General features: G+C 49.8%; 7 protein-coding genes across 7 annotated transcripts; 4 read left to right on the top strand and 3 right to left on the bottom strand.

Moving 5' to 3' along the window:
* Positions 1-1,418: 1,418 nt before the first annotated feature.
* Pdw03_1157 (Acetoacetyl-CoA synthase) lies at positions 1,419-3,723 on the top strand (the record flags this gene model as incomplete). Its single annotated transcript, XM_066099825.1, has 5 exons — positions 1,419-1,523; positions 1,570-2,582; positions 2,650-3,107; positions 3,165-3,505; positions 3,571-3,723. The coding sequence occupies 5 exons, from the start codon at positions 1,419-1,421 to the stop codon at positions 3,721-3,723; spliced, it is 2,070 nt and encodes a 689-aa protein (XP_065957552.1).
* Positions 3,724-4,172: 449 nt separating this feature from the next.
* Pdw03_1156 (Glutamate decarboxylase) lies at positions 4,173-5,763 on the top strand (the record flags this gene model as incomplete). Its single annotated transcript, XM_014679402.1, has 2 exons — positions 4,173-5,596; positions 5,649-5,763. 2 exons carry the CDS (start codon positions 4,173-4,175, stop codon positions 5,761-5,763), a joined length of 1,539 nt encoding a protein of 512 aa, XP_014534888.1.
* A 609-nt stretch (positions 5,764-6,372) lies between these two features.
* Positions 6,373-7,615, top strand: Pdw03_1155 (UPF0173 metal-dependent hydrolase; the record flags this gene model as incomplete). Its single annotated transcript, XM_066099824.1, has 7 exons — positions 6,373-6,545; positions 6,599-6,611; positions 6,677-6,807; positions 6,863-7,020; positions 7,099-7,124; positions 7,189-7,515; positions 7,586-7,615. 7 exons carry the CDS (start codon positions 6,373-6,375, stop codon positions 7,613-7,615), a joined length of 858 nt encoding a protein of 285 aa, XP_065957551.1.
* Positions 7,616-8,361: 746 nt separating this feature from the next.
* On the top strand, positions 8,362-10,472 carry Pdw03_1154 (Serine carboxypeptidase family protein; the record flags this gene model as incomplete). The annotated part of the gene is made up of 2 exons (XM_066099823.1): positions 8,362-9,331; positions 9,388-10,472. The coding sequence occupies 2 exons, from the start codon at positions 8,362-8,364 to the stop codon at positions 10,470-10,472; spliced, it is 2,055 nt and encodes a 684-aa protein (XP_065957550.1).
* Positions 10,473-10,919: 447 nt separating this feature from the next.
* Positions 10,920-12,283, bottom strand: Pdw03_1153 (Nitrilase; the record flags this gene model as incomplete). Its single annotated transcript, XM_014679400.1, has 2 exons — positions 10,920-11,747; positions 11,810-12,283. 2 exons carry the CDS (start codon positions 12,281-12,283, stop codon positions 10,920-10,922), a joined length of 1,302 nt encoding a protein of 433 aa, XP_014534886.1.
* Positions 12,284-13,939: 1,656 nt separating this feature from the next.
* Positions 13,940-15,753, bottom strand: Pdw03_1152 (Choline sulfatase, putative; the record flags this gene model as incomplete). The annotated part of the gene is made up of 2 exons (XM_014679398.2): positions 13,940-15,289; positions 15,343-15,753. 2 exons carry the CDS (start codon positions 15,751-15,753, stop codon positions 13,940-13,942), a joined length of 1,761 nt encoding a protein of 586 aa, XP_014534884.2.
* A 2,337-nt stretch (positions 15,754-18,090) lies between these two features.
* Positions 18,091-20,445, bottom strand: Pdw03_1151 (Multispanning membrane protein, putative; the record flags this gene model as incomplete). The annotated part of the gene is made up of 5 exons (XM_014679397.1): positions 18,091-18,109; positions 18,168-18,388; positions 18,439-18,891; positions 18,944-20,295; positions 20,361-20,445. 5 exons carry the CDS (start codon positions 20,443-20,445, stop codon positions 18,091-18,093), a joined length of 2,130 nt encoding a protein of 709 aa, XP_014534883.1.
* Positions 20,446-22,665: the final 2,220 nt, after the last annotated feature.

The raw sequence follows: 22,665 nt of genomic DNA, 5'->3' as shown, positions 1-22,665 counted from the left end.
TGCTCCTGCCTGTACCTGTCAAGTGGAATCTGATCTGTTACGACCTGTTCCTACCAGTCATCTCCTGTCATACCGTCCTGCCAGCCCGCACCCTGACACTAAAACTACTGGCTTTTCTACATAACTTATGCATCTCACGAGGTTAGTCGTGTTTACACTGTTTTACAGTGCTGTAGCACTCCCGCTGCAGCACTGCAGCACCAAACCAAGTGTCTGGTGCTGCCAAGCCTTGGTGCTGCAGCACCGAACCAAAGGCCTAGTGCTGCGGGACTTGTCAAGGCCTAGGTATACCTGTAGACCGTGGGCGTTATAGATAGGCACTCGAAAATCTAATTAGCCTACCGCCTACCGTGGACGGGCGATGTCGCAGTCTAGTAAAACCTATCTCCTCCCCTAGGTATATATACTTTTCGAATAGCATAGGAAAGATATTAGCCACTATAGACAGTTTAGGCGAATCGCGATATTCGTAGTATAGTAGTAGACATCCTGCCGGGTCAATTACTAAGTTAGGGACTAGATTATATTCCGATTTTACCCTAGTCTAGGTCTTACAACTGAAGTTTGCCAACTGATGGGTATGGATTGCTTGAAATTCGTCTTGATCCATGCCGATCTCGGTCCTGGAAACATGGCTGGGGAAGATATGCCGAGGGCAGGCACTATTGGGATCCTTGATTGGGAAAATACTGGTTATGTTTCAAGAGGATGGATGCGAGCCAAGTTTTGGTTGAGTGGTGGATTGGATCTTCCTAATCCGGGCGCTGGTGAAAAGTCGCACAGGTCAGAGGTTCAAAAGTTACTAGAGAAACATGGATACGGTAGACTGGGCGTTATAGTGGTATTGAAATGCTCTATTTTAACTAGCACTTGACTGGTGCGCTACTATAACGTTACATTTTCACAGTCTTTTACAGAAACTAGCTGCCATAACCGCCCATCACCTGGACTGCTTAGCCCTCCTTGATCTGGTACATTCAGAGATCCAGCACCGTTCCACGCAGAGTGATCGGACACTGTAACTAATCATTAGCAGATTTTCTGGATTGACCAAGGCGTTGGGGTATCGGCTGGCAAAACAGTCGTAGGATTGGTGGTAGTAGTCACGATGGAGGCTGCGCCGAAGGGACTGGAAGATCGACAGGTCAGGCAGCAAGGTAGCCCGGGAGATAATCTGTCTGCACAGCAAAAATCCAGAGGAGCTAAAAATATAGCATAGGCTCATAGCTTGTAGTTTCTCAGATCAGTTGAAGATGTGTTTGTAGATGTTCAATGTGCACAGTAGGTCTGGCTGAATCTATAAGCGGGGTCCCCGCATGTGGATTACAAAGCTTACCTCGGTTACCTTGAAAGAAGTGCATAAATCTGGTGGGAGGAAGAGGGAAAGTCGACATTCCTCACACGTTACCATCTTCGAGATGATATCCCTTCCGCGTAAGCTATGGCAGCATCCTGCCCCAGAGTCGACCGAGATGGGTCAATTCCAGCGAGACCTAGAAAAATCCACTGGACGCAAGTTCGACGTGAGTGAAGTTGGCCTGTATAAAGATGTCATCTAACTTGTCTCAGTCCTTTCATGATATGTACCTGTACTCAATCAAGAGCCGTTCAGAATTCTGGGACTTCTCCTGGAAATACTTCCAACTGATCCACGAGGGCTCCTACACAAGGGTAGTCGATGAGTCCGCTCGAATGGACAGTGTACCCGAATGGTTCGCCGGTGTGCGTCTGAACTTCGCCGAGAACTTGCTTTTCTCGCGTATTTCTGGCGACAGAACAGACAAGGAAGACGACAAGATCGCCGTGAGCGAAGTCCGAGAAGGCGCTGCGCATGACGTCGTTCATCTTACCTGGGGTGAGCTTCGACGACGGACTGGAGCGCTGGTACAGGCTATGAAGGCCCATGGGGTTGTTCGGGGTGATCGCATTGCTCTCTGTGCGTCAAATAGTATTGACACACTACTTGTGTTCCTGGCATCAACGGCTCTGGGTGCGATCTTCTCGTCTAGTTCCACCGACATGGGTACTAAGGGTGTCCTGGAAAGACTGCTTCAGATCAAGCCTCGCTGGCTGTTCATGGACGACTTCGCGGTTTACAGAGGCAAGACCATTGACTTGCGACCGAAGATTGGGGAACTTGTTCAAGGCATGGACTCTGGTCTTGAATTTGAGGGAGTCATCTCACTACCTCGGTTCTCTACGCGGCCGGCGGATATCAGCTCCATCCCTAGGACCAAGACTCTCGCGGAATTTCTCGCAAAGGCGGGTGGCAACGAGAAACTGGAATTTGAACGAGTCGGATTCCGAGATCCTTGCTTGATAGTTTACTCGTCTGGCACGACAGGGCAGCCGAAATGTATTGTCCATTCCGTGGGCGGCGTGCTTCTGAACTCGAGTAAGGAGGGAAGATTGCATAGTGAATTAGGCCCTGATTGTGTCACCTTACAATACACAACCACTGGTTGGATTATGTATGTGGTTGCCTTGCAGACTTTGCTCTTAGGAGTGCGGGTGGTGCTGTATGATGGAAGCCCATTTATTCCAGGTATCACTGCGTTGGTTGATCTTGCAGCACAAGAGAAGTAAGTTGCCCTTTTGTTGACATCAATTGTACATTTTTACAGACCCAGCCTAAAAAAAAAATTGCAGGGTGACCCACCTGGGAATATCACCCAGATGGCTCCATGAGCTACAACAGGCTAAAATCAAACCTCGTGAAAAAGTTGACCTTAGCTCTTTACGTGTTGTCACAAGCACCGGCATGGTCCTGCGAGATGAATTGTTCGAGTGGTTCTACGACGAAGGGTTCCCACCCCATGCTCGCTTGAATAACATTTCTGGCGGTACTGACATCGCAGGATGCTTTGGAACCGGTAACCCTCTTGTCCCGCTGTATGTTGGCGGATGTGCCGGATGCAGTCTGGGAATTCCCGTGGAGGTTTACGACTCTACAATCGAGGGCGGTAACGGAATCAAGGGTGTGCCCGTAGAGGAAGGTGTTCCGGGAGAATTGGTCGCCACGTCTGCTTTTCCCAACATGCCCACTCTGCTGTGGGGTGACGAGGGAGGCAAGAAGTACCATGATGCGTATTTTGGGAGATTCGATAGTGGGCAAACTCCACTTCTTCATCAACCTATGCACTAAGGTCGCTAATTCTATACAGATGTGTGGACACACGGCGACTTCGTTTCGATCCATCCAATCACAAAACAGATCGTGTTTCACGGACGCGCCGACGGGGTCCTCAACCCATCAGGAGTACGGTTTGGATCGGCCGAGATCTATCGGGTACTCGAGGGTCAATTTTCGAAAGAGATCGTTGATTCCATATGCGTAGGGCAACGACGACCAGTGGACACGGACGAGAGAGTGATGCTCTTTTTGCTCTTGAGACCAGGGGTAGCGTTTACACCAGACCTGGTTGCACGAGTGAAGAGGGCAATTCGTACAAAGCTAAGCTCCCGCCATGTACCGATGTTCATGTTTGAGACACCTGAAATTCCGGTGTGTACTTTTGTAAGGAAAACAAGATCTGCCAAAGCGGGACTGACCCACGTGTATCGTCACAGACTACGGTCAACCTGAAAAAGGTGGAGCTCCCTGTGAAGCAGATTGTCTCGGGACAAATCATCAAGCCCTCGGGGACACTGCTGAACCCAAAAAGCTTGGACTTCTACTATCAGTTCGCCCAAGTGGAAACGTTGCGCGAGAGCAAGCTCTGAGTGGACTCTTGGGCCTCTTCGCATTCCAAGTGTCTCCATATGAGAGGGGCGAACCGGGTCCATTAGGATCGTCACTTCGCTTTGCCAAGCTTTGACCAAGCTTTGGCAAATTGGGGTCTTTGGGGGGAATTTGTGGATGTGAACACGTAGTAAAAGAGGGAAACTGGACTGAATCAGGTAGAAACATCAAAGATTGTTGCATTGGAAGAAAAAGTTGGAGCAAAGTACTCCATACGGAGTAGAAGGAAAGGGAATGGGCTGATTGAGTGGCTCAGTGTGTCCACTGCGTCATCAAAAGCCCCCGCACGGCCACCTAAGCGTATTAATTGTTTCTCTACGGAGCACTTCTACCCTCCTGTTCCTCAACCCCTGACTGTTTTTTTTTTTTTGGTCTTTTGTTTTTTGTCTGTTGTCCGTTGCATTCTACCTTATATCATTGAATCGCAATCATGGTTCATCTCGCCAAAGTTAAGAATGACAATGAGGTTCTCCCCTCTGCTCGGGACTTTGACTCCATTCCTGCCGCGGACACAAATGATTACGATACCAATGTCTACGGCAGTCGCTTTGCCGCTGCCCATATGCCTCTGCATGAAATGCCAGAGCGAGAGATGCCCCGCCAGGTTGCTGCGCGGATGATCAAGGATGAGCTGAGTCTGGACGGCAATCCCAAGCTCAACCTCGCCAGTTTCGTCACTACCTACATGGAAGATGAGATCGAGGATATTATGACCGAAGCCTTCAGCAAGAACTTCATTGATTACGAGGAATATCCCCACTCCGCCGAGATCCAGAACCGATGCGTGAACATGATTGCCAGACTCTTCAACACTCCCACCGATCCCAACAGTGAGAATGCCATGGGTACTTCAACCATTGGTTCTTCCGAGGCTATCATGCTGGGAACACTAGCTATGAAAAAGCGATGGCAGAACAAGCGTAAGGCCGAGGGCAAGGACTACTCGCGCCCCAACATTGTTATGAACAGCGCTGTCCAGGTCTGCTGGGAAAAGGCTGCTCGTTATTTCGACATCGAGGAAAAGTACGTCTTCTGCACCGACACCCGTTTCGTGATCGACCCCAAAGAGGCAGTGGACTTGGTGGATGAAAACACAATCGGTATCTGTGCTATCTTGGGTACCACCTACACCGGTGAATACGAGGATGTCAAGGCGATCAACGACCTCTTAGTGGAGCGCAACATTGACTGCCCAATTCACGTTGATGCGGCTAGTGGTGGCTTTGTCGCTCCATTCATTGCCCCTGACCTTGAGTGGGACTTCCGCCTGGAAAAGGTGGTTTCCATCAACGTCTCTGGTCACAAGTATGGTCTGGTCTACCCCGGTGTCGGATGGATTATCTGGCGCTCTCCTGAGTATTTGCCCCAGGAATTGGTGTTCAACATCAACTACCTAGGAGCCGACCAGGCCAGCTTTACTCTGAACTTCTCCAAGGGTGCTTCTCATGTCATTGGGCAGTACTACCAGCTGATCCGCCTGGGCAAGCACGGATACCGTGCCATCATGACCAATCTGACTCGCATCAGCGACTACATGTCTGCGGAGTTCGCGAAGATGGGAATGGTCATCCTGAGTGAGACGCATGGCCGGGGCCTGCCTCTGGTAGCCTGGCGCCTTCCTACAAACGAGAGTCGTGTCTATGATGAATTCGCCGTGGCCCACCAGCTTCGCGAGCGCGGCTGGATTGTGCCTGCCTACACTATGGCGCCCAACAGCGAGAAGCTGAAGATGATGCGGGTTGTCATCCGTGAAGACTTCAGCATGAACCGATGCGACAGCTTGATCCAGGACTTCAAGCTTGCTATCGAGACCTTGGATGCCATGGACAAGTCCATGATTGCCAAGTACAAGACGTATGTCTCTTCTGTCCTAAATGTTTCAAATTTCATACTAACAACTCTACAGGCACATGCAGAACCACCGCAACCACCCTCGGCACCACTCGCGGGTTCACCATCACTACATGGGCGAGAAACACTCGCTGCAGGGCAAGGATGGCAAGACACATGGCGTTTGTTAATTTCTCCATGTTGTTCCACACGTCTACTGTTTATCTTCAGAATATGTGCAAATGGGTTTGGCCTGGATCGAGAAATCTTGATGAATTATGCCGGTGCCACACATGCAGAGTCTTGTGTTCCTGTGACAGGATCCAACCCCTTGGGTTGATATCTAGCTGCCACATGTGGAACATGAAATTGAAATGACCACATCGATGAACCTGAGGGACAACCTCACACGCTGATTCGCGGGAGATCGCTTGCGGTAAATAATGTATCAGTCTTGCTCCTACTCTCTCCCAACATCTATCTGCACCTGGCGTTAGACCACTGCGTAATCTTCAAAATTGCACTCCAATGACCTTGGCTTACTCCTGGGATTTCAGCGAATTTTCCAAGGTCTTACGGCGGAGTTTTCAAAGTGGATCAGATCCTGCTATTGAATCATGTTTTCAATTGTGCGATCGCTTTCTAGCATGACCCCTAACATTGTCCTCTGCGAACCAGTTCAATGCCCTGAAAACTTGAAGCGCATTTAATCTTGTGATGTCATGTAGACGTAGACTTGTATAAGAGTAACTCCCTGCAACACTTCCAAGGTTGGACTACCATTTGATCCCCTCTATATCATGAAGACTATTTCAGTTGACCCGAGCAGGAACACGCCTCCAAACCGAGACCTTCCACTGCTGACTACGACCCCGGCTGAACTTCCTTCAGCTAAGGTGACGAAGCTTCATCCTTTCAACCCCGGCGAGGAGAACGCAGCCCTGTTCTTTGTGGGAACAGCCACAACAATCATGTCTGTTCACATCTATGTTGTAGAGATTTATCCGCGTATACTGATTCAAGCAGAGAATGGAGTGGAGTACGGATTTTGACTGATGTCAGCTTTTGATGGGGACTCTAATTCTCCCAGACTGACTGTGTTAGCCCAACTTCCTCCATACAGGCGACCCTGTCCACCTCGGTCCAGGCGGGCCAAGTGAGCGCCTCACCGACCCAGCTATCGACCTGCATGACCTCCCTCGGATTGATCTGGTCCTTCTCTCCCATTATCACGAGTAGGTCTCAGAGGCTCAAGGTTATCGAGCGGATCACTAAGATTGATCCTGCCAGGGACCACTTTGATGACAGGGTCGAGGCTTCCTTGAGACGTGATCTACCTATTATCACTACACCACATGCAGAGAAGCATCTCACTTCTAAGCAACAGGACCCGTTTACATCCGTATCCGTGCTCAATCCATTTGAGCAGATCAATGTCAGCATTCAAGGTACGGAAGGGCCAGGACAGCCCCGACTGCGTGTAGCGGGAATGCCCGGGAAGCATGTGCCTTCTAACCGAGTGGTAGAGAAATTCAACACAGTAGCCAATGTGGTGGGTGGAGTTTCCCTTTCCGGATGCTCCTAACTCGGTGGATCCCAAGCTAACAGACCAACAGTTTCCGCCAACCAACGGCTGGATGCTTGAGCTAGGCCACGGCAGCACCAACCCTGCAGACTTTTCCTGTGGTTATCGCATCTACATCTCCGGAGACACCCTCATGTTCGACGAGCTCCGGAGAATCCCCGAACGATACGCAGGCCAACCAATCGACCTGATGCTCGTCCACCTCGGCGGCATGACCGTTCCTTCTACCTTGGTAGGAAGACTGATGGAACCGCTAGCGTTGACGGTGACTATGGATGCGGAGCAGAGTCTGTCATTGATTCAGTTGATCCAACCGAACATCATCATCCCGATTCACTATGATGACTACGACGGATTTGTGAGCCCACTAGAAGATTTCAGGCGGATCATGGAAGTAGCGAGGTTATTGGACAAGGTTGTATTTTTAGATCGGAAGGATCAGTTTTGCTTTCATGTGAGGAGGAGAGCTTGATAGTCAGATTTCGACCTTTTTTTCGACGTTGTACGCGTGTCTGTGCTTGTGCTCAGCCTGGACGCGTCGATTTGGGGCTGAGAAAAAGAGGGCTCCATCACATATTTCGATTCCACCATTCTTGGGATGGGGAATGGTACGGAGTACTTCGTCCGAGACTCTTTGATTCGCTACGCCACTAAAAGCGGACCTTGTTTTTTTTTTTTTTCTCTATTTTAATCTTGGGGAATTTGGGGGCGGTTGATGACCGAAGTATGGTATGTTGTAGATGACGAGGCTCGGATATGGCTCATGTTTATCTAAAAGTATTCGACTTTGACTGTCTGGGATAGGAAATGGAAGCTATTCTTTCAAAGTCTTTCTTTGATTGGTGTCTATTCCTCTATACCTGTGGTTCAAACTGATATAGACTGGAGAGAGGATGTGTCTACGTATGCCTGGTCACACAGTTAATTGACATTACTTTTGTATTAGATACTAATAGATACTATATGCTATGATTGAATTGTTATCAGATCACTTTCCATCTTCAAATACTCTGTACTCTGTATACTGCTCGTACAAGCCCACCAGGGCTATCCATTGTTCACCCTTCACCCTATATATAGAATAACCTCTCCAATCACCGCTCGTCGACCTTAGGTCCACTCAATCAGCCTCTCCCACTCTCTCCTCTCCCCTCTCCGCTCTTCCCTCTCCCCTTGTTTTCTTTTCTTAAGATCAGAAGCAGCGATGCGAAACCTTTTTAAAAGCAAGTCGCCTTCGGATCGGACAAGTCATCATTCTATGCGTAGCGCCGAACGGTTGGCTAGCCCCGCGTTTGCTCCACCGGACCCCAACATACCCAACGCGGATTCAAACCGGCGCTTTTCACAATTTGAATACTCTGCTCCTGGTCTTGTACAGAAGCAGCCTCAGACTCTATATCGGTCACAAAGTCAACGTCAGAAACCCTTACGGGATCGACCGACTGTCAACGTTGTCGCCCCTGTCGACTCGTATCGCAAAAAGGGCCGTGTCGAGCGCAGCGTCTCTGTCAAGGGCAAGCCAATTTCCTTTCCCATCTCACAACCCACTTCACCTGGACTTTTCAATTCAAAGACCTTGAAGGAGTCCGACGAGTTTCTACCGCATCCCCGGAATTCCTACGCGGAGAACTCGCCTGAGACACCGCGATCTCTCACCTACCAACAGGCTTACCGAACTTCCCGACCTTCCCATCCTGCTCACGCCCAAAGCAACCTTGAGCGGTCACAGCAACCTGTGCAGCCGCTTGAAATTCAACTTCAGCGGTCTACCGCCGACCCAATTCGGCTTGAACCGTACGTCGGACTGTCGCCTACCGATATTGTCCCCGAATCACCACGATACGCGGCGCAACGTCTTCATCGGGGACAGGCCTTCCCCCTTGCCCAGGATCCTATATTGAATACCTGGCCCCTATTCCAGCAGACTCTCGAGCCGCTTTCTCCGTTACAATCCGTTTATCCTGACGCCATGCAGTCTTCCGCGCAGGCATCACTGAACCAGGGTCAATTTCAGCCGCTGGACAGACAAAAATCCGCAGGTTCTCCGCAGCAGAGTCGGAGTCGGCAGGGTAGTGAGTCAACCAAGATGCCTGATCCCGGACCCAATGCACCTTACCGCGAGGATTCCGGGGAAGTGGACTTGCGGGCATTAATTCAGAAACATGATGAACTACGTAAGGCTTTTGTCTGGATTCGGATTTTCATTTTTCTGATCACTAACAACGACCAGAGGCCAAGTATTCCAAGGTGAAACGATACTACTTTGAAAAAGATGCGCAGGTTCAGCATCTCCAGAACACGGTAGCGCACCAACGGATGGCGGTGTCGCGTACCGTACTCGACGATAATGAATATGCCAGCCGATTCCAGCGACTGGATGGAGCGATCAAAGATCTAGCATTTTCCGTGCGCAAATTTTGGCACAGCATTCCCTCCTGGCTTCGTGGCATGGTCACCGACGATGCATTGTCGGTCGGCACGAAAGAAATGACCGCGGTCGGACGGGCGGTAATCAGCCGATGGCTAGTAGAAGAAGCGTTCCAGCGTTATTTCCATCCATCCTTGGATTCAACCTTTAGTGTGCAGCTGAAGAATATCGAAATGAACCTGCGACGGCAGCGACCGTCATCCGAAGAAGACCGCGAGAATGCCTCCGCGAGACTCTCCTATTGGCGGCGCACGACCTTTGACGGACTGAATGATTCTTTAGTCGGACCAGATGCCCAAAAAAATCGCGCTGGGCTAGTCGAGCACCTTATAGTGGAACTCGCTGCCTTTCTGGGATCCCAGCTGCATGAAATCGCGTCGGCAGGGCTAGAAGCAAGCGTGCGCATGATCATTGAGAACTCAGTGAACATTATCGAGAAGATTCCCCTCGAAGCTCGTGACGTCTGCGTCGATTACTTCCCACCGGGCGTCTCCCTCGTCGAGCAATATATGAAGGTCGAAGGCCAACTACCTGCACTGAGCCACCCACCCCCACCACCCTCGGACCAAGACCATTTTGAGGAGCCTGCCGCGGCAGAGGGAGATGGCCCATCCGGCTCAACCGCTGGAGGTATGGAGAGTGCTTCCCCGGCCCAGAAAAAGCCCTCGAAGAAGTCCATCTTTGGCGGGTTGATAGGCCGCAAGCATGCCTCGACCGAGATCAGTCGTCCGGCGCAGGCGCCTGGACCAGCCGAAGACAAGAGCGATCCTGCAGAGCTAGCTCCGAGCAGCCCACGTATCCGGTTCGCATCGTTCTTGGCGGTTGAAGTGCGTGGCAAAGGCCCAGCAACGGTACTGATCAAGTCACCCGTGTGGCTGGTGGAATAAGTTGCTCTACAAAAGTGTAGCTGGTTTAGATTGGCAACCGCAAACAGGGGTTCTCAATTTAAAATCGTAGAGCGTGTACATAGAGAACGGCCAAAGTTGCCACATGTTTGGACGGTGACGAAGATCATGACTTGTTAATATTCTTGATATCCCCAGGCGTATCCGTCGTTCAGCGGAGCCCAGTTTGCAGTTGGGGTTTGGGTGGAGGTTTTGGATGTTTTTTTTTCCCTTGCCTCAAAACGACTGGAAGCTGTGATTCTGCTATGATTGTGCTTTTGTGAGTAGACAGTTTTTCAATTCGATGTTTCTTAGCGGCATTCTTCGTAGCTCATCCACCGACTCTTGTTCCTGTTCTTCATATCCTTTCCATTACCTTCTGTCCATATCTCGACTCTTCGACACCTCCCATCAATAACCATGCACCCTACCCCCACCAAAATCAACGTCCTACAAAGGTGGCGGTGCCAGATCCAACCCCTCAACTTCGAATTTAAACGCATCACTTCGTGAATAACTCCCAGCAACATCAAGATCAAGCCGTCCACGCTCACAATCGTCCATCTCAATAAGCGCGATGGCCAACCCATCACCCGCCGCAACGGCAGGACTAGACTCAGCAGCCGACGTGCCAGGAGCGGAATGAGGCACAGCAGCATCGCTACTATCCGGCGCGTCATCCGTGCAGACTTCCCAGAGCGGACCGGCTAGAACCTCCCCAAGAGGCGAGACAATACAACTTCCCCCACGACAGACATAATCCAATACCGACTCCGAAGGAGCCAGGGATGGCTTAACACTCGGTGTGGACGAACTCTCCGACTCCGCCTGACCCTGACCGTGGGCCTCACCGTGAGTCTGTGGCCAGACAATCTCATGCGGACCCTCAGCAGTGACCGACAGTTTTCTTTGAGGATTCTGCGATTTGCTCGCAAGAGAATTCAGGTTGGCATTTCGATTCCGGCTTCGACCAGTATTCCCACCGGTAATCCAATCCGGTAGCTCGGAGCCGCGCACGCACTGGTTCGCCGAGAGCACGAAGCAGCGGCCTTCTATACCGACGGTTCGCATGAGCGGAAGCCAGGTAGAGCGGGCGTCAGCGGTAGGAGCGAGATAGATATTGACGTTCTGGGAGTACAGACTCTGACGTAGGAGGGGCATGTAGTTCTCCCAGCAGATTGCGGAGGCTATGGTTAGTGGGATACCGTTTAGGGTTGTTGTGACGGCTCGGAGGGTTGAAGGAGAACCCTGAGCCCAGATGATGCGTTCAGCGGCCGTCTAAGAAAGCCAGAATTAGATCGACAATCGAACAGGAGAGGGAGAAATGGAGAGATTCCTACCGGCATGACCTTCCTCCTCTTCCCCAAAACACCTCTCAAAGGATCAACATATATCACAGCACCGTACAAACTGCCACCAGCTCTCTCCACCAACCCAGTCACGATAAAAACCCCAGTCTCCCTCGCAACGCGCTCAAGAAACTCCCTCGTCCCGTCTCCCCGGAACCGCTTCCCCTCCGCAATCTCCAGCCTGCGACCAATCCACTCATCCCCGGCCCCAGCCGGCGTATCGCCCAAGTCCACGGCCGCCTTGAAGTACGCGAGGAATTGATCCCGGCCGCGCGGGTGTCGACTTCCCACTGCGGAGCCGAAGGTGCATGTCCGCGGGTATCCGCCTAGATAGGCTTCCGGGAAGAGGAGGAGGTGGACACCACGGCGGGCGGCGAGGGCTGTTGTTCGTTCGAGGGCGCGGAGGGTTTCAGTTAGGGATTCATGTGTGCGAGACTGGGCAACTGCGACTGTGAGATAAGGCATTTTTGGGGGTTGCTGTTGGCGTTGGGGTTAGGGTTACAGTTGCGACGAGGAGGCGTGAGGAGGGAAATTGGGTTGGACTATGACGAAATCGCTATGAAGGGGGAACCTTGGATGCTTGAAAGCGTGGCTGTACTTATGGACTTTGTACTGAAACGAGGATATAGGTGTTGTAGACTTCTAATATCAAAGAGTCGCTCTCTAAGTCGGACCCTTTGTCCGATTCGTCGCCCTGGAAATAGTTGCAAGCTCACTGTCCCCCTCTAATGCACCGAGAGGACATAGCGAGAGCATGATTCAAAGGCAGCTCTTCAGCAACAGCTTGTATTGCCACGGTTGCAAGGGCATCACAGGATGCACGTTTTCCAGTTGTCATTTCGAGATAAATCTTAGAAACGTTAAAGACCTTTCCGATCCGATGGAAGGTTCATGAGGCTATACCTATTGCCTCTGTTTCCCTGCTGGAGTTTTCAGCGGTGATGGTTGCAAACTCATAGACTTCTGTTCCCACCGTTGGCATTGCGTGGATGATTTTGAGCATCTTCATATCCGGCCATCTGGTGATCCTCCAGAAGATGGGTGATTTCAGCACTTGGTGTTTTCGCAAGGATGTTGCAGATCGTATATGATCAGGATGCCTCTCTTTGTAAAGTACTTGGGAAAAAATTTGATGTGTGGCTAAGGGTTTGACTTAAACACAGATTGAGACTGACTGGCTTATTTTTAGTTGCGATACGGGCTACAGAACGAGCGTCAGAGCTACAAGATAGGTACTGGGGGCCTTCTAGGCAAGCCAGTAGGCCAAGGGCAAGTACGTCGTCGTGTCTTTTCACTCTAATGCCTGCTAGAGGTGGAGAGCTAGCCCACCGTTCTAAATAAAGTGTGGTTTGGCGTTTACCATTTGATTTGACAATCTTCGAAGTTTCATCCTATTGATAAAGGCAAACTGACTGGAACATGAGATTCAAGTGTCGCAAAAGGATGGATTTTCTCGTTATCATAGGACTACGCGCTATAGTACTGTTGGCGACAAGGTGGCCTGGATTGAAAGCCAGAAGCTGTGCGAAGCTCCCTACGTTCCATGAACTATCGCTTTGCAGTTTGAAAAAGGATGTGCTGGATTTCGGCATGCAAGCGCAAATTCCAGCCGCTTGGCGAGAAGGATTCGACTGGATATGAAGTTGAGGGATCATTTGGCAGCACAGGGCTAGGCGAAGTAGCCTGAAATAAACGTAGAATAACGTAAAAGTCCAATGGACAGTCTTTGGATATTGTATCTACTTGATGTGAGTCCAAAGCCAGCAACATGCAGGGAAAGACACCCAACCCGGGGGACCAAAAGCACAGCTATAGACCAAAAAATCCATGCAGCCATAACTAACCTGCATGAAAAGATGCAAATGAGGAAAACAAGCCCCGGGAATAGCGCACGCCTTGCTATGAGAGTGAGAGATGTGTAAATACCAAAAATTTGAACATCCCCAAAAAAAAAAAAAAGGAGCCGAAAATGAAATGAATGCCAGGAACGCCGTAAAAGAGCAACAAGTACGATGATGCTGAAATGCAAGAGAGTCGAAACAAATTTGAATGCAAGGCATTAGATGCCTTCAACCAGTATCCGAGCAAATGGCCATGTTCACGAAAACTCGATTGTGCGATCTAGGCAGATATCCCATTAGCAGCAGCAGCTTGCTGGAGCACACGAGGCCAACGCGAGATGAGTTCGACATCGTCGAGGGCACCCTTGCCCTGGTTTCGCACATATTGGGTGCTCGGGTCGGTGCGCGGCTCGTAGTCCCAGACGGTCTGGGTACCCTGAATCAAAGCGGAGTAGACCAGACGGCGGCGGCGCTGAGAACGCAGTACGTCCTGGTGGATCTTCTCCAGATCCCAGCGGGCAAATGTTTCCTCAAGGAAGAATGCCAGAATTTTAGTTGGATCGGTGGTGTTGGGTACTGCAGGCGGGAGCTTGGAGGGGCTCGGAGTGCGAGGGGGGGTATTTGAAGGGAAGTGGTAGTCTGCCGTGGTAGCACGCTGAGGGATTGGCGATGCATGTGGGGTGTCGTCTGGAGTTGGCAGATTCATGGTAGTCAAGTTAGTGGGCTTGATTGCGCGAGTGGAGCTGGATGGAATAGGTAGGCCGGCTGCAAGGTTGGTCCTCTCCTCTGGGTCGTTGACGAGATCGTAGAGCATAGGTGGATCGATAGTCGAATAGATGAACTTCCAGCGGCCGCGACGGATCATCATAAGAGGAGCCTGGGTACCCTCGCCCATGTACTCGCCGTAGACTGTATCGGTGCGGAGACCCTCGCCGCCAGTCAGATACGGTACGAGGGAAACACCGTCGAGGGGAAGGTCGGAGATGAGTTTGGCGCCTGCCAATTCAGCGAACGTAGGAAGGAGATCCATAGTAGAGACGTTCTGGGAGATGCGCTTTGGGGCGAAGTGCTTAGGCGAGTGGACAAGGAAAGGAACGCGAGCCGAATTCTCGAACCAGGTCATCTTGTACCACAGGCCGCGCTCGCCGAGCATGTCACCATGATCACCAGTGAAAACAATGATGGTATCGTCGGCCAGACCGGTGTTTTCAAGAACATGTAGCAGCTTGCCGATGTTGGTATCAACGTATGTACAGGCGGCATAGTATGCACGACGGGCGGCACGGATGCGCTCGTCGGGCATCTCCTTGTTGAACAAGTCGATACACTTAAGTACCCGCTGGGAGTGCGCATCTTGCCGGTCATGGGGAATCGCTCCGTTCTTAGGCAGCGGGATCTCGACATCGTTGTACAAGTCCCAGAACTCCTTGGTCATGGCATATGGGTCATGTGGGTGAGTCATGGAGACCGTCAAGCAGAAAGGCTGCTCGTTGCGCTGCCGAACATGGTCGTGTAGGTATTGAATTGACTTGTAAATTACCTCTTCATCAAAATCCAATTGATTTGTGCGGACAACGGGGCCTGCCTCCATCACGGAGGACATGTTGTGATACCAGTCGGCACGGATGTCCTACGTTTCAATTAGTATGGTGCCACAACCGGTTGTTCGTAAAATAGACGTACAGGTTCATCCCAATTGACGGACCAGCCATAATCACCCGGGTAGATATCACTGGTCAGACGCTGTTCATAGCCGTGAAGCTGATCCGGGCCGCAGAAGTGCATCTTTCCGGCCAAGGCCGTGTGGTATCCCTCGCGGCGCAGATAGTGAGCATATGTGGGGGTGTCCGCGGGCAGCTCTGACGCGTTATCATAGGCTCCAATCTTAGAGGGCAGCTGGCCGCTGACCATGACAAAGCGCGAGGGAGCACACAGTGGTGAGTTACAATAAGCTGACTCGAAGACTACACCGCCGTCGGCAAGGCGATCTAGATTAGGGGTTTTAATGGGGGAGTTCTTGTCATGCAAGGACAGCAAGGGTGCGGCCATTTGGTCGGCCATGATGTAGAGGAAATTGGGCTTCTTGGTCGCCATATTGAGCATATGGTTCAACGGACGGCCAGTTTGGATTGGAGGTTAAATACAGATTTTGAGAGAGAGTCGAATGAAAGACGAAAGTGTGGGAGAGCAGATGATATAAGAAGTTGAGGAAGAATGTGGGGAACAGAAAGGAAAAAGAAAAAAAAAACGACCAAAAGAGGAAAAAAGGAGATAATTCTAAAAGAGATTGGGGGCTAAAAAGGCGAACACATGAAGGCCAAGACCAAGGGTCAAGGGTGCGTGTAATTAATGTAAGATTTCCCCGATATACAGTGACGATCCTATTTTGTATTCCTATTTGACCATGTACCCTGCAGAATGCTGTGCATTGTAATTGCGTTATGTAGCATCCCAAACCGATTCGTACAAAGTTATTCCCGCCTGCAACGGAGATCTGGGGAGGTGATCCGGCACTGACGTACTCCCCCCGCAAGAACGATGGGATCATTCGAGGCATGGATGGTGTGATTTTCGGAAAAACATGTATGGTAATTGATATAACACCGAACTAGATAGTCCGGAGTGCAATACGGCACACATAGGCTATAGTTTTCTCCCTGCCCACTTGCATAATTGTGGTCTCTGAGAATAAGCAATTGCAAATACGAATATGTAGTCACAAGACTAGTGATTTTCACCAACTAAATTTGAATCAAAACCCATCGGGCCAAATGCCGAGGGAGTTGCCACTTTACAGGCACCATGGGGTCCAGGTGTTGCATCTGTCACATTGGGAAGGTCATAATACAACGGTAATACCAATCGTGCATGTAAAATCACCACATATCTCACCCCCGTTAAGCCAATAATTTCAATTAAAATATGCCGTGCCACAGGATGAGGATTTAGTACAAGGTCTACCTTCAGTGTAGTTCACACGCGCACTCGACCCCGGAGTGGATAACGGCAGGATAGCCCACATCCACGGCAGCGTTTCCAGTGTGACAGGACCTTCAAAGCGCTAACCTGATTTAGCCTAGTGATTCCCCAAAACCGAGCACTAGTCAAACCTTGTGCTTCATGGAGTCATGTCAATGCATTCTTCACCAATCAAATCGAGATGTTTCTCATCTGGGATGACCTAACAAGGTTAGAGGCGAGACTTAGAAGCAGAGGTTCCACTTGCTTATCTTGACGCCCAATCAAACCGCAGGATTCGGCACTACTGGGAGGAAAACGAGACTTCGTGAAGATCCAAGAAAGCGATGGAGTCCAGTGGGACTCTCCTTCTAGTTCTTCTCTTTCTCTGCTATTGTATCTACTTACAGTCCTCGCGAAGAGACAGTATCGAAACAAGGAGACGGAATCTGATGCATCATGGCTCCACAATGAGCAATCCCCCTTTCCAAGCACGCCATGCGGAGCGGTCTAAGATCGCCCCAGGATTTACGATGGTTTATGTGCTCCGTACCTTGAAGGTGAAAATAGTCACCACTGTTTTCTACCATAGGCAGTTGTTTTCAAGTAGGAGGCATGTAGCTCCACAAGGCCACGTCGACATTGACGTATAACATGCGGATTTCCAAGTCATCACCGGATGTTTTCACCTGGTGTAGTTGGTAAAATGATAGCTTACATAGTGCTGGCAACCTGGAGAAAAAGATACTCTTTCCACTGCAGGTGAATCGCAAGTAATTCTTAGGTCAGCCAAATTTGATCATGAAACGAGAAATGCTTCAAGTCAATTCTCGTATTAAATGGTAAGTGTCAAGTCAAACTTTAAACAGAAAAGCGGGCTAGCTCTCCTTAATTCCAGTAAAAGAATAGCCAGCCACTGATGCGGTCTCTGTCCTTGAGGACTGAAGACTTTCAAACAATCTGATGTATTTGGGCCAAGATGGCATTCAAGATATGATGTGCAAGAACCCTCTGCTGTGGTTTTTTAAATCGTCAACTGAGTGAAATTCGAGGATGTATTTCAAGCGGACAATCTATCACATGGGAATCCATTAGAATTAATGGGGACTAAAATTTGGGCGTGCGTCTTTAATGAAGCCCTGTCCGTCTTGGGTGAACAGACGCGGCAAACAAAAGTCCGTAGCAAGGTGAGAGGCCCTTGCCAAAACCTGTAATAGAGATACTGGATTACCGGGCACTGAAAGAAGGCAAGGAAAGAGAAATGGCGGCTTGTGTTCAACACAGACGTGGGAAGCAAAGGCTCAGATTTCGGACGGGCCAAAAGATACAGAAAATAGAACACTATACGCCGTGGTGGTAGATGACTTCACCTATGCTTATCGGACAGATCAGGTAATGAAGAGGTAGAGGTTTGGACGAGAAGTTTCTGGATTGAAGAGTTTGAAGAAGAAGATGTTGTAGTTGTGTCAACGTTTAGTCAACCTTGATGGCACTGTAAATTTCTCATGATTAGCCCCTTGCTGACCGGATTCAAAATGCTGCGGTCTTACCTGTAAACACGCCGGACAAAAGCATAAGCAGCCAAGAAACCAACGGTTCCGGTTAAGAGGCCATATACAGCGCAAGCGAGGAAGCTGTAGCTGAAAAACAGCAGGCCTGACACAAAGCCAGTAATGTGGAGCTTGAACAGGTAATACCAGATGCAGTAGGCATAAATCCAAAAAGCGCTGCCACCGCCGGTGAGGAAGCTCTGCCACCACCAATGATAATTCTAAGGAAGTTAGTGCGGCAATTCACAATGCAAGCCAAGAACAGTCTTACCTCGGAGCAAAGCTGGCTGTATGTTGCGATCACGGTTACCTCAACGATCGTAACAATCAGAACGATTGAGACAACGCTCAGGAAGCCGAAGACATAGTAATAGCCAGACTTGTCCTGCCACAAGTTCTTGAAAAGGAATAACAGCTCAATAAACAGAACTGCGAATGGAATGAGGCCAGTTACCACAGGCCCGAGAGGGGTGCGGAGATACCACGGCTGGGGTGGAATTTGGCGGGCAATAGCATTCGTCTTCAGAGGGTGCTCCCATGGCACTGCACGCACATAGCCGGCCCAACTACCTATGTATACCAGCGGAACTTGAATGAGGAGCCAAATTGCAAGAAGACCGATCAGAGTGCCGAAAGGAATTGCCGTGCTGGATGCTTGAGCCCAGACAAACAAGTTCATAATAAACACAAGGCAGAATGCCAGACCAGGGAAGAGTAAAGCGGTCTAAGCCGAAAAATTAGCAACGGCACGTGAATAACTGAAGGAAAATACGTACGATTAGTGTGTTCTTGCGCCAAGCAGTTCCGCCAAAGGTTTTGTAAAGCCTTCCTGAGAAGTAACCGGAGAAAAGGCCAGCAAAGACGAAGAGACCCATCCCGACGCTAACAAAGCCACCACGAAAGCTTGGGTTCAAGACTCCCAAGCAGCTGAGTATGAGCAAGCCTGAAGCCATGAATAAGAGCTGCATTCCTGATCCAACCAAGGGAGCAAGAAGACCACTATAAGCGGGGATGCGGAACACATCCCCATGGAGAAGCTTCCATCCGCTTGTATCCTCGAGAGCCTCTTCGTCCGAGGAGTAGTCTGCGTCGCGCTCCACATCTGCACTGTCATCCTGAAGCCCCCCGGCTTTTTGCTCGCCAGGCCTGCCACTCCGGCGCCGAGATTGGGTCTTCATCTTCCGATCGTCCATAGCACCATCGCCGCGACCCTTAAGGTCGCCTTGCACTGTGCGGCTCCAGATGACAAACACAGTCACCCCCAGCACGGTGCAAATTGTCAATGAGTTGATGATCGCTAGCCAGTGGGTTATCAAACTTTCGCCTTGGTTGATAAAGTATAAATCCCAGCGATTGGCCCACTCAACATTGGTGTCCTCTCGGAAGTAGACAGAGTAGGTGTAAGGGACCTTCAGTGTAGCTCCGTCATCATCGTCGTCATCATCAGGGATATACGACAGCCCGGAATACTTTTCTTGCATTCGCGAAAGGTTGGGTGCGATGTACAATCCCAGACCTTCGTTGTTATTGTGAAGAGCTTTGGGGCATCCGTTTTCCAGGCGGTCCTCGGCGGTAATACTTTTCGGGTACACCTCAAAGCCTACAACTACCTTTCCTCCTTCCGGTGCGCTCCGCCAGCGTATAACGATTGTGAAATGGTTGTTGATGAAAAACCGATGCTGTCCGGTGATTGGAGAGATGTCTCGATAGCCCAGCTTGAATCCGGAAGCGTAATACTTGCGGCTTCGATCCACTGTCACAAAACTCGTGGCTCCTGGAAGATTGTCGGCAATCCATTCTACCACATATCCCTCCTTGACGAGCTGGCGAGCCCATTTCACATTTGACCGACTAAGATCGCGAGTGCAGAGCGACTGACACTCCACATCCTTCCCCATCGCAAGTTCGAAGTCGGAGGTCATTATTCGGTCACCGCGCAATACCTCTCCGATGTTGAGCGAGATGCTTTGGCCCGATCCAAACGGGGAGCCGCCATGTTTTTTACCGCTCGGCGGACAGACGAAAGGCAGGTCGAAATAGGCATACTGCAGCTGGGTATGATCGGAGAAGATCTTGTTCACGAGAAGAGGGATCGGATCATTGTCATTATATCGGGTAACAGAGTATCCTAGTGGGGGGAAAGTCTGTAAGTATCAAATGCTTAGTCCAACCAGAATACGCCTTTGTGCTTACCAGGGACGTAGAATGCACCGGTACAGGACACGAGCAGCAGCACCCACAGCACCCACTGATGGACACGAAATTGAACAAAGGCCATGTTCAATGGATGTAAATAGATCTGCTTGGTCTTTGATCTTTGACCCGGAGTAAACGGGTAGCTATCGCGCCAGCATGTACACAAAGTATGGAGAGCTGTAAGTCGGTGGATTACGGTGTGTCGACCAGCAAAGGTTAGATCGAAGCGAGTGAGCCAAAATGACTACTTCGTAAAGGATTTCTCGTTAAAAGGATACGTTGTCAAGACGATCGATGGGCGGTCCGACAATGGACTTGATCTCGGAAGCGCGTGTTGAATAGCAGATTGCCAAGGTTACCGGATTACTTCAGCTCACCCGCAACCTGCCGAGGGACAGGTAAGTAACGAGTGAAACTGGCACTTAATGCCACAGCAGTTATATAAGTGTGTCGAGAAAAGGGGCTGAGTGACTGTGGGGAGCTTAGGATAGCTTCGCGCTTCCCTGGACTACTCCAGACGTATCCCTGGATTACCTAATCGGAATACCACCCCGTGGACGCCTGGATAGACCACGCATGCACACCTTGACAAAATCGACAACCCTATTTGATAAGTCTTGATATTTCAGAATAATTTGCGCTCCAGGGTTGATTAACCATGATCAAGAGCGCCAAGTTCACCTATTTAAGCCTAGTTTTCCTCGGTGTTATGATAGCTTTCTAGATTTACCGCCCACTGGTCCTCTACCATTTTATTGGCTTGCTTATTTACCTCACCGTCTCGCTAGGCCAGATTCTGCTGCGTTCAACCCCCATCTACACATGTCTCCGATAGTTTCTCCAACGTACCTTTGTATTTCCGTCCAATCTTCTTGTCAACATGGAGAAAATGACATGCCTGAAAAGCTATATCCCATCTTTGGAAAGCTAACCGTATGATAGGCTACCTAATTCACCCCTCATGTTGGCTATGGACTCTTATCTCAAACCCCCGTTCTTAAATTCCGTTGGGCATCTTTCACCTTTTGCCAAAAAAATCTTGAGGTTACTAATGAATACTCACTGTGGTGATAATTATTATTAATTTTTTTAGAACAGATCCATCTTGGCACTCCTGGCTTTTTACCTTTGGCTCTCTTACGCTGTGTGGCTATTGAGACCCTGAGGACGTTTACGACCTGAGATTTCACTACATGGCATTTGTCATTGCAATGGGGATGTTTTGCTTGACGGGCGACACCTGTTACCCTTCTGCGAAGGCCTGAAGAGGGAAGTGGTTATCGTGAAAGGCTTGACCAAGCCGTCGCAACTCGGAGACTTACACTCGGCCCCACCCAAAGCCAAGATCACGGCCATAGGCGGTTATGCTATGGTTAGGGACAGAGGTAGGAGATCTACAGTCGATGCCAAAAATTTTGCAAGAAATAAGAGAGTTCAAGGATTATGGAGTCGGCCAGAGAATTCAAGTAAAAACCTTACATCAGGAGAAATCACAGCCGCCAAAAATTGCTGCCTGTGGACTCGTGTATCTGACCCTGGAGCCTTCCTTGAAAAATGATATCTTTTTTGATAATTTTCATGGACATTTTCTTGCAATTTTGAAATTCTAAACCTAGATGTAGTCAATGGTATCGTGACTTCAACAGCCCTAAAAAAATAGTTTGATTTCGACGTACACCATACTTACATGTGATATGTAGCAACCGTCGATTTCAGCCGAATACAGACGTGCCAAAGCCAGTCTCTTCAATTCTCCTTCTTGTTTCATTGAAACTGGCTTCTCAGCTCGCATCATGACAACTGCTTCTACTACCTGGGCTTTAGGCATTCCCTTACAAGCCTTCTTGGCCATGGGCCACACCTCTTCAAATGAAATCTATGTGTCTGTTCGTGATCTCCGCAATAGCACCAAGTGGATAGCGTTTTTAGCTGCTGAGTCTTTATTTCGTCAAACTTCCCTTCCTTCCGATATCATGGCACTTGTTCACACTGAATCCATGTCTTGCCCTAGCAAGAACTAATCTTTCGTTCGTTCTTTGTTCCGAGTTGCAGAGCTACAGGGTGGATCCAGCAGCTCAATGGAAAACAACGGGGTTGTCTTCTTCATCCCGGTGTATGCTTTGATGGCCATCGGAATACTGCGAAGTGGTCATTTCGCAAGTCGCGTGGCATCGAGATGAGTATGATATCTGAGATCGAAGTTGGCCAGGTGAATACCAGGCAACATGATTCTGAGTAAAGTTGAACGCTGAATGATGAGTTTTGTCTATGTCGACTTCCGTCCCTTGTGCGATTGATGAAG

The sequence above is a fragment of the Penicillium digitatum genome, chromosome 4, assembly GCF_016767815.1.
Source record: "Penicillium digitatum chromosome 4, complete sequence".
Taxonomy (NCBI): Eukaryota; Fungi; Ascomycota; class Eurotiomycetes; order Eurotiales; family Aspergillaceae; genus Penicillium; species Penicillium digitatum.
Note: the sequence above shows the minus strand (reverse complement) of the source record. Positions and strands in the feature narration are given on the sequence as shown.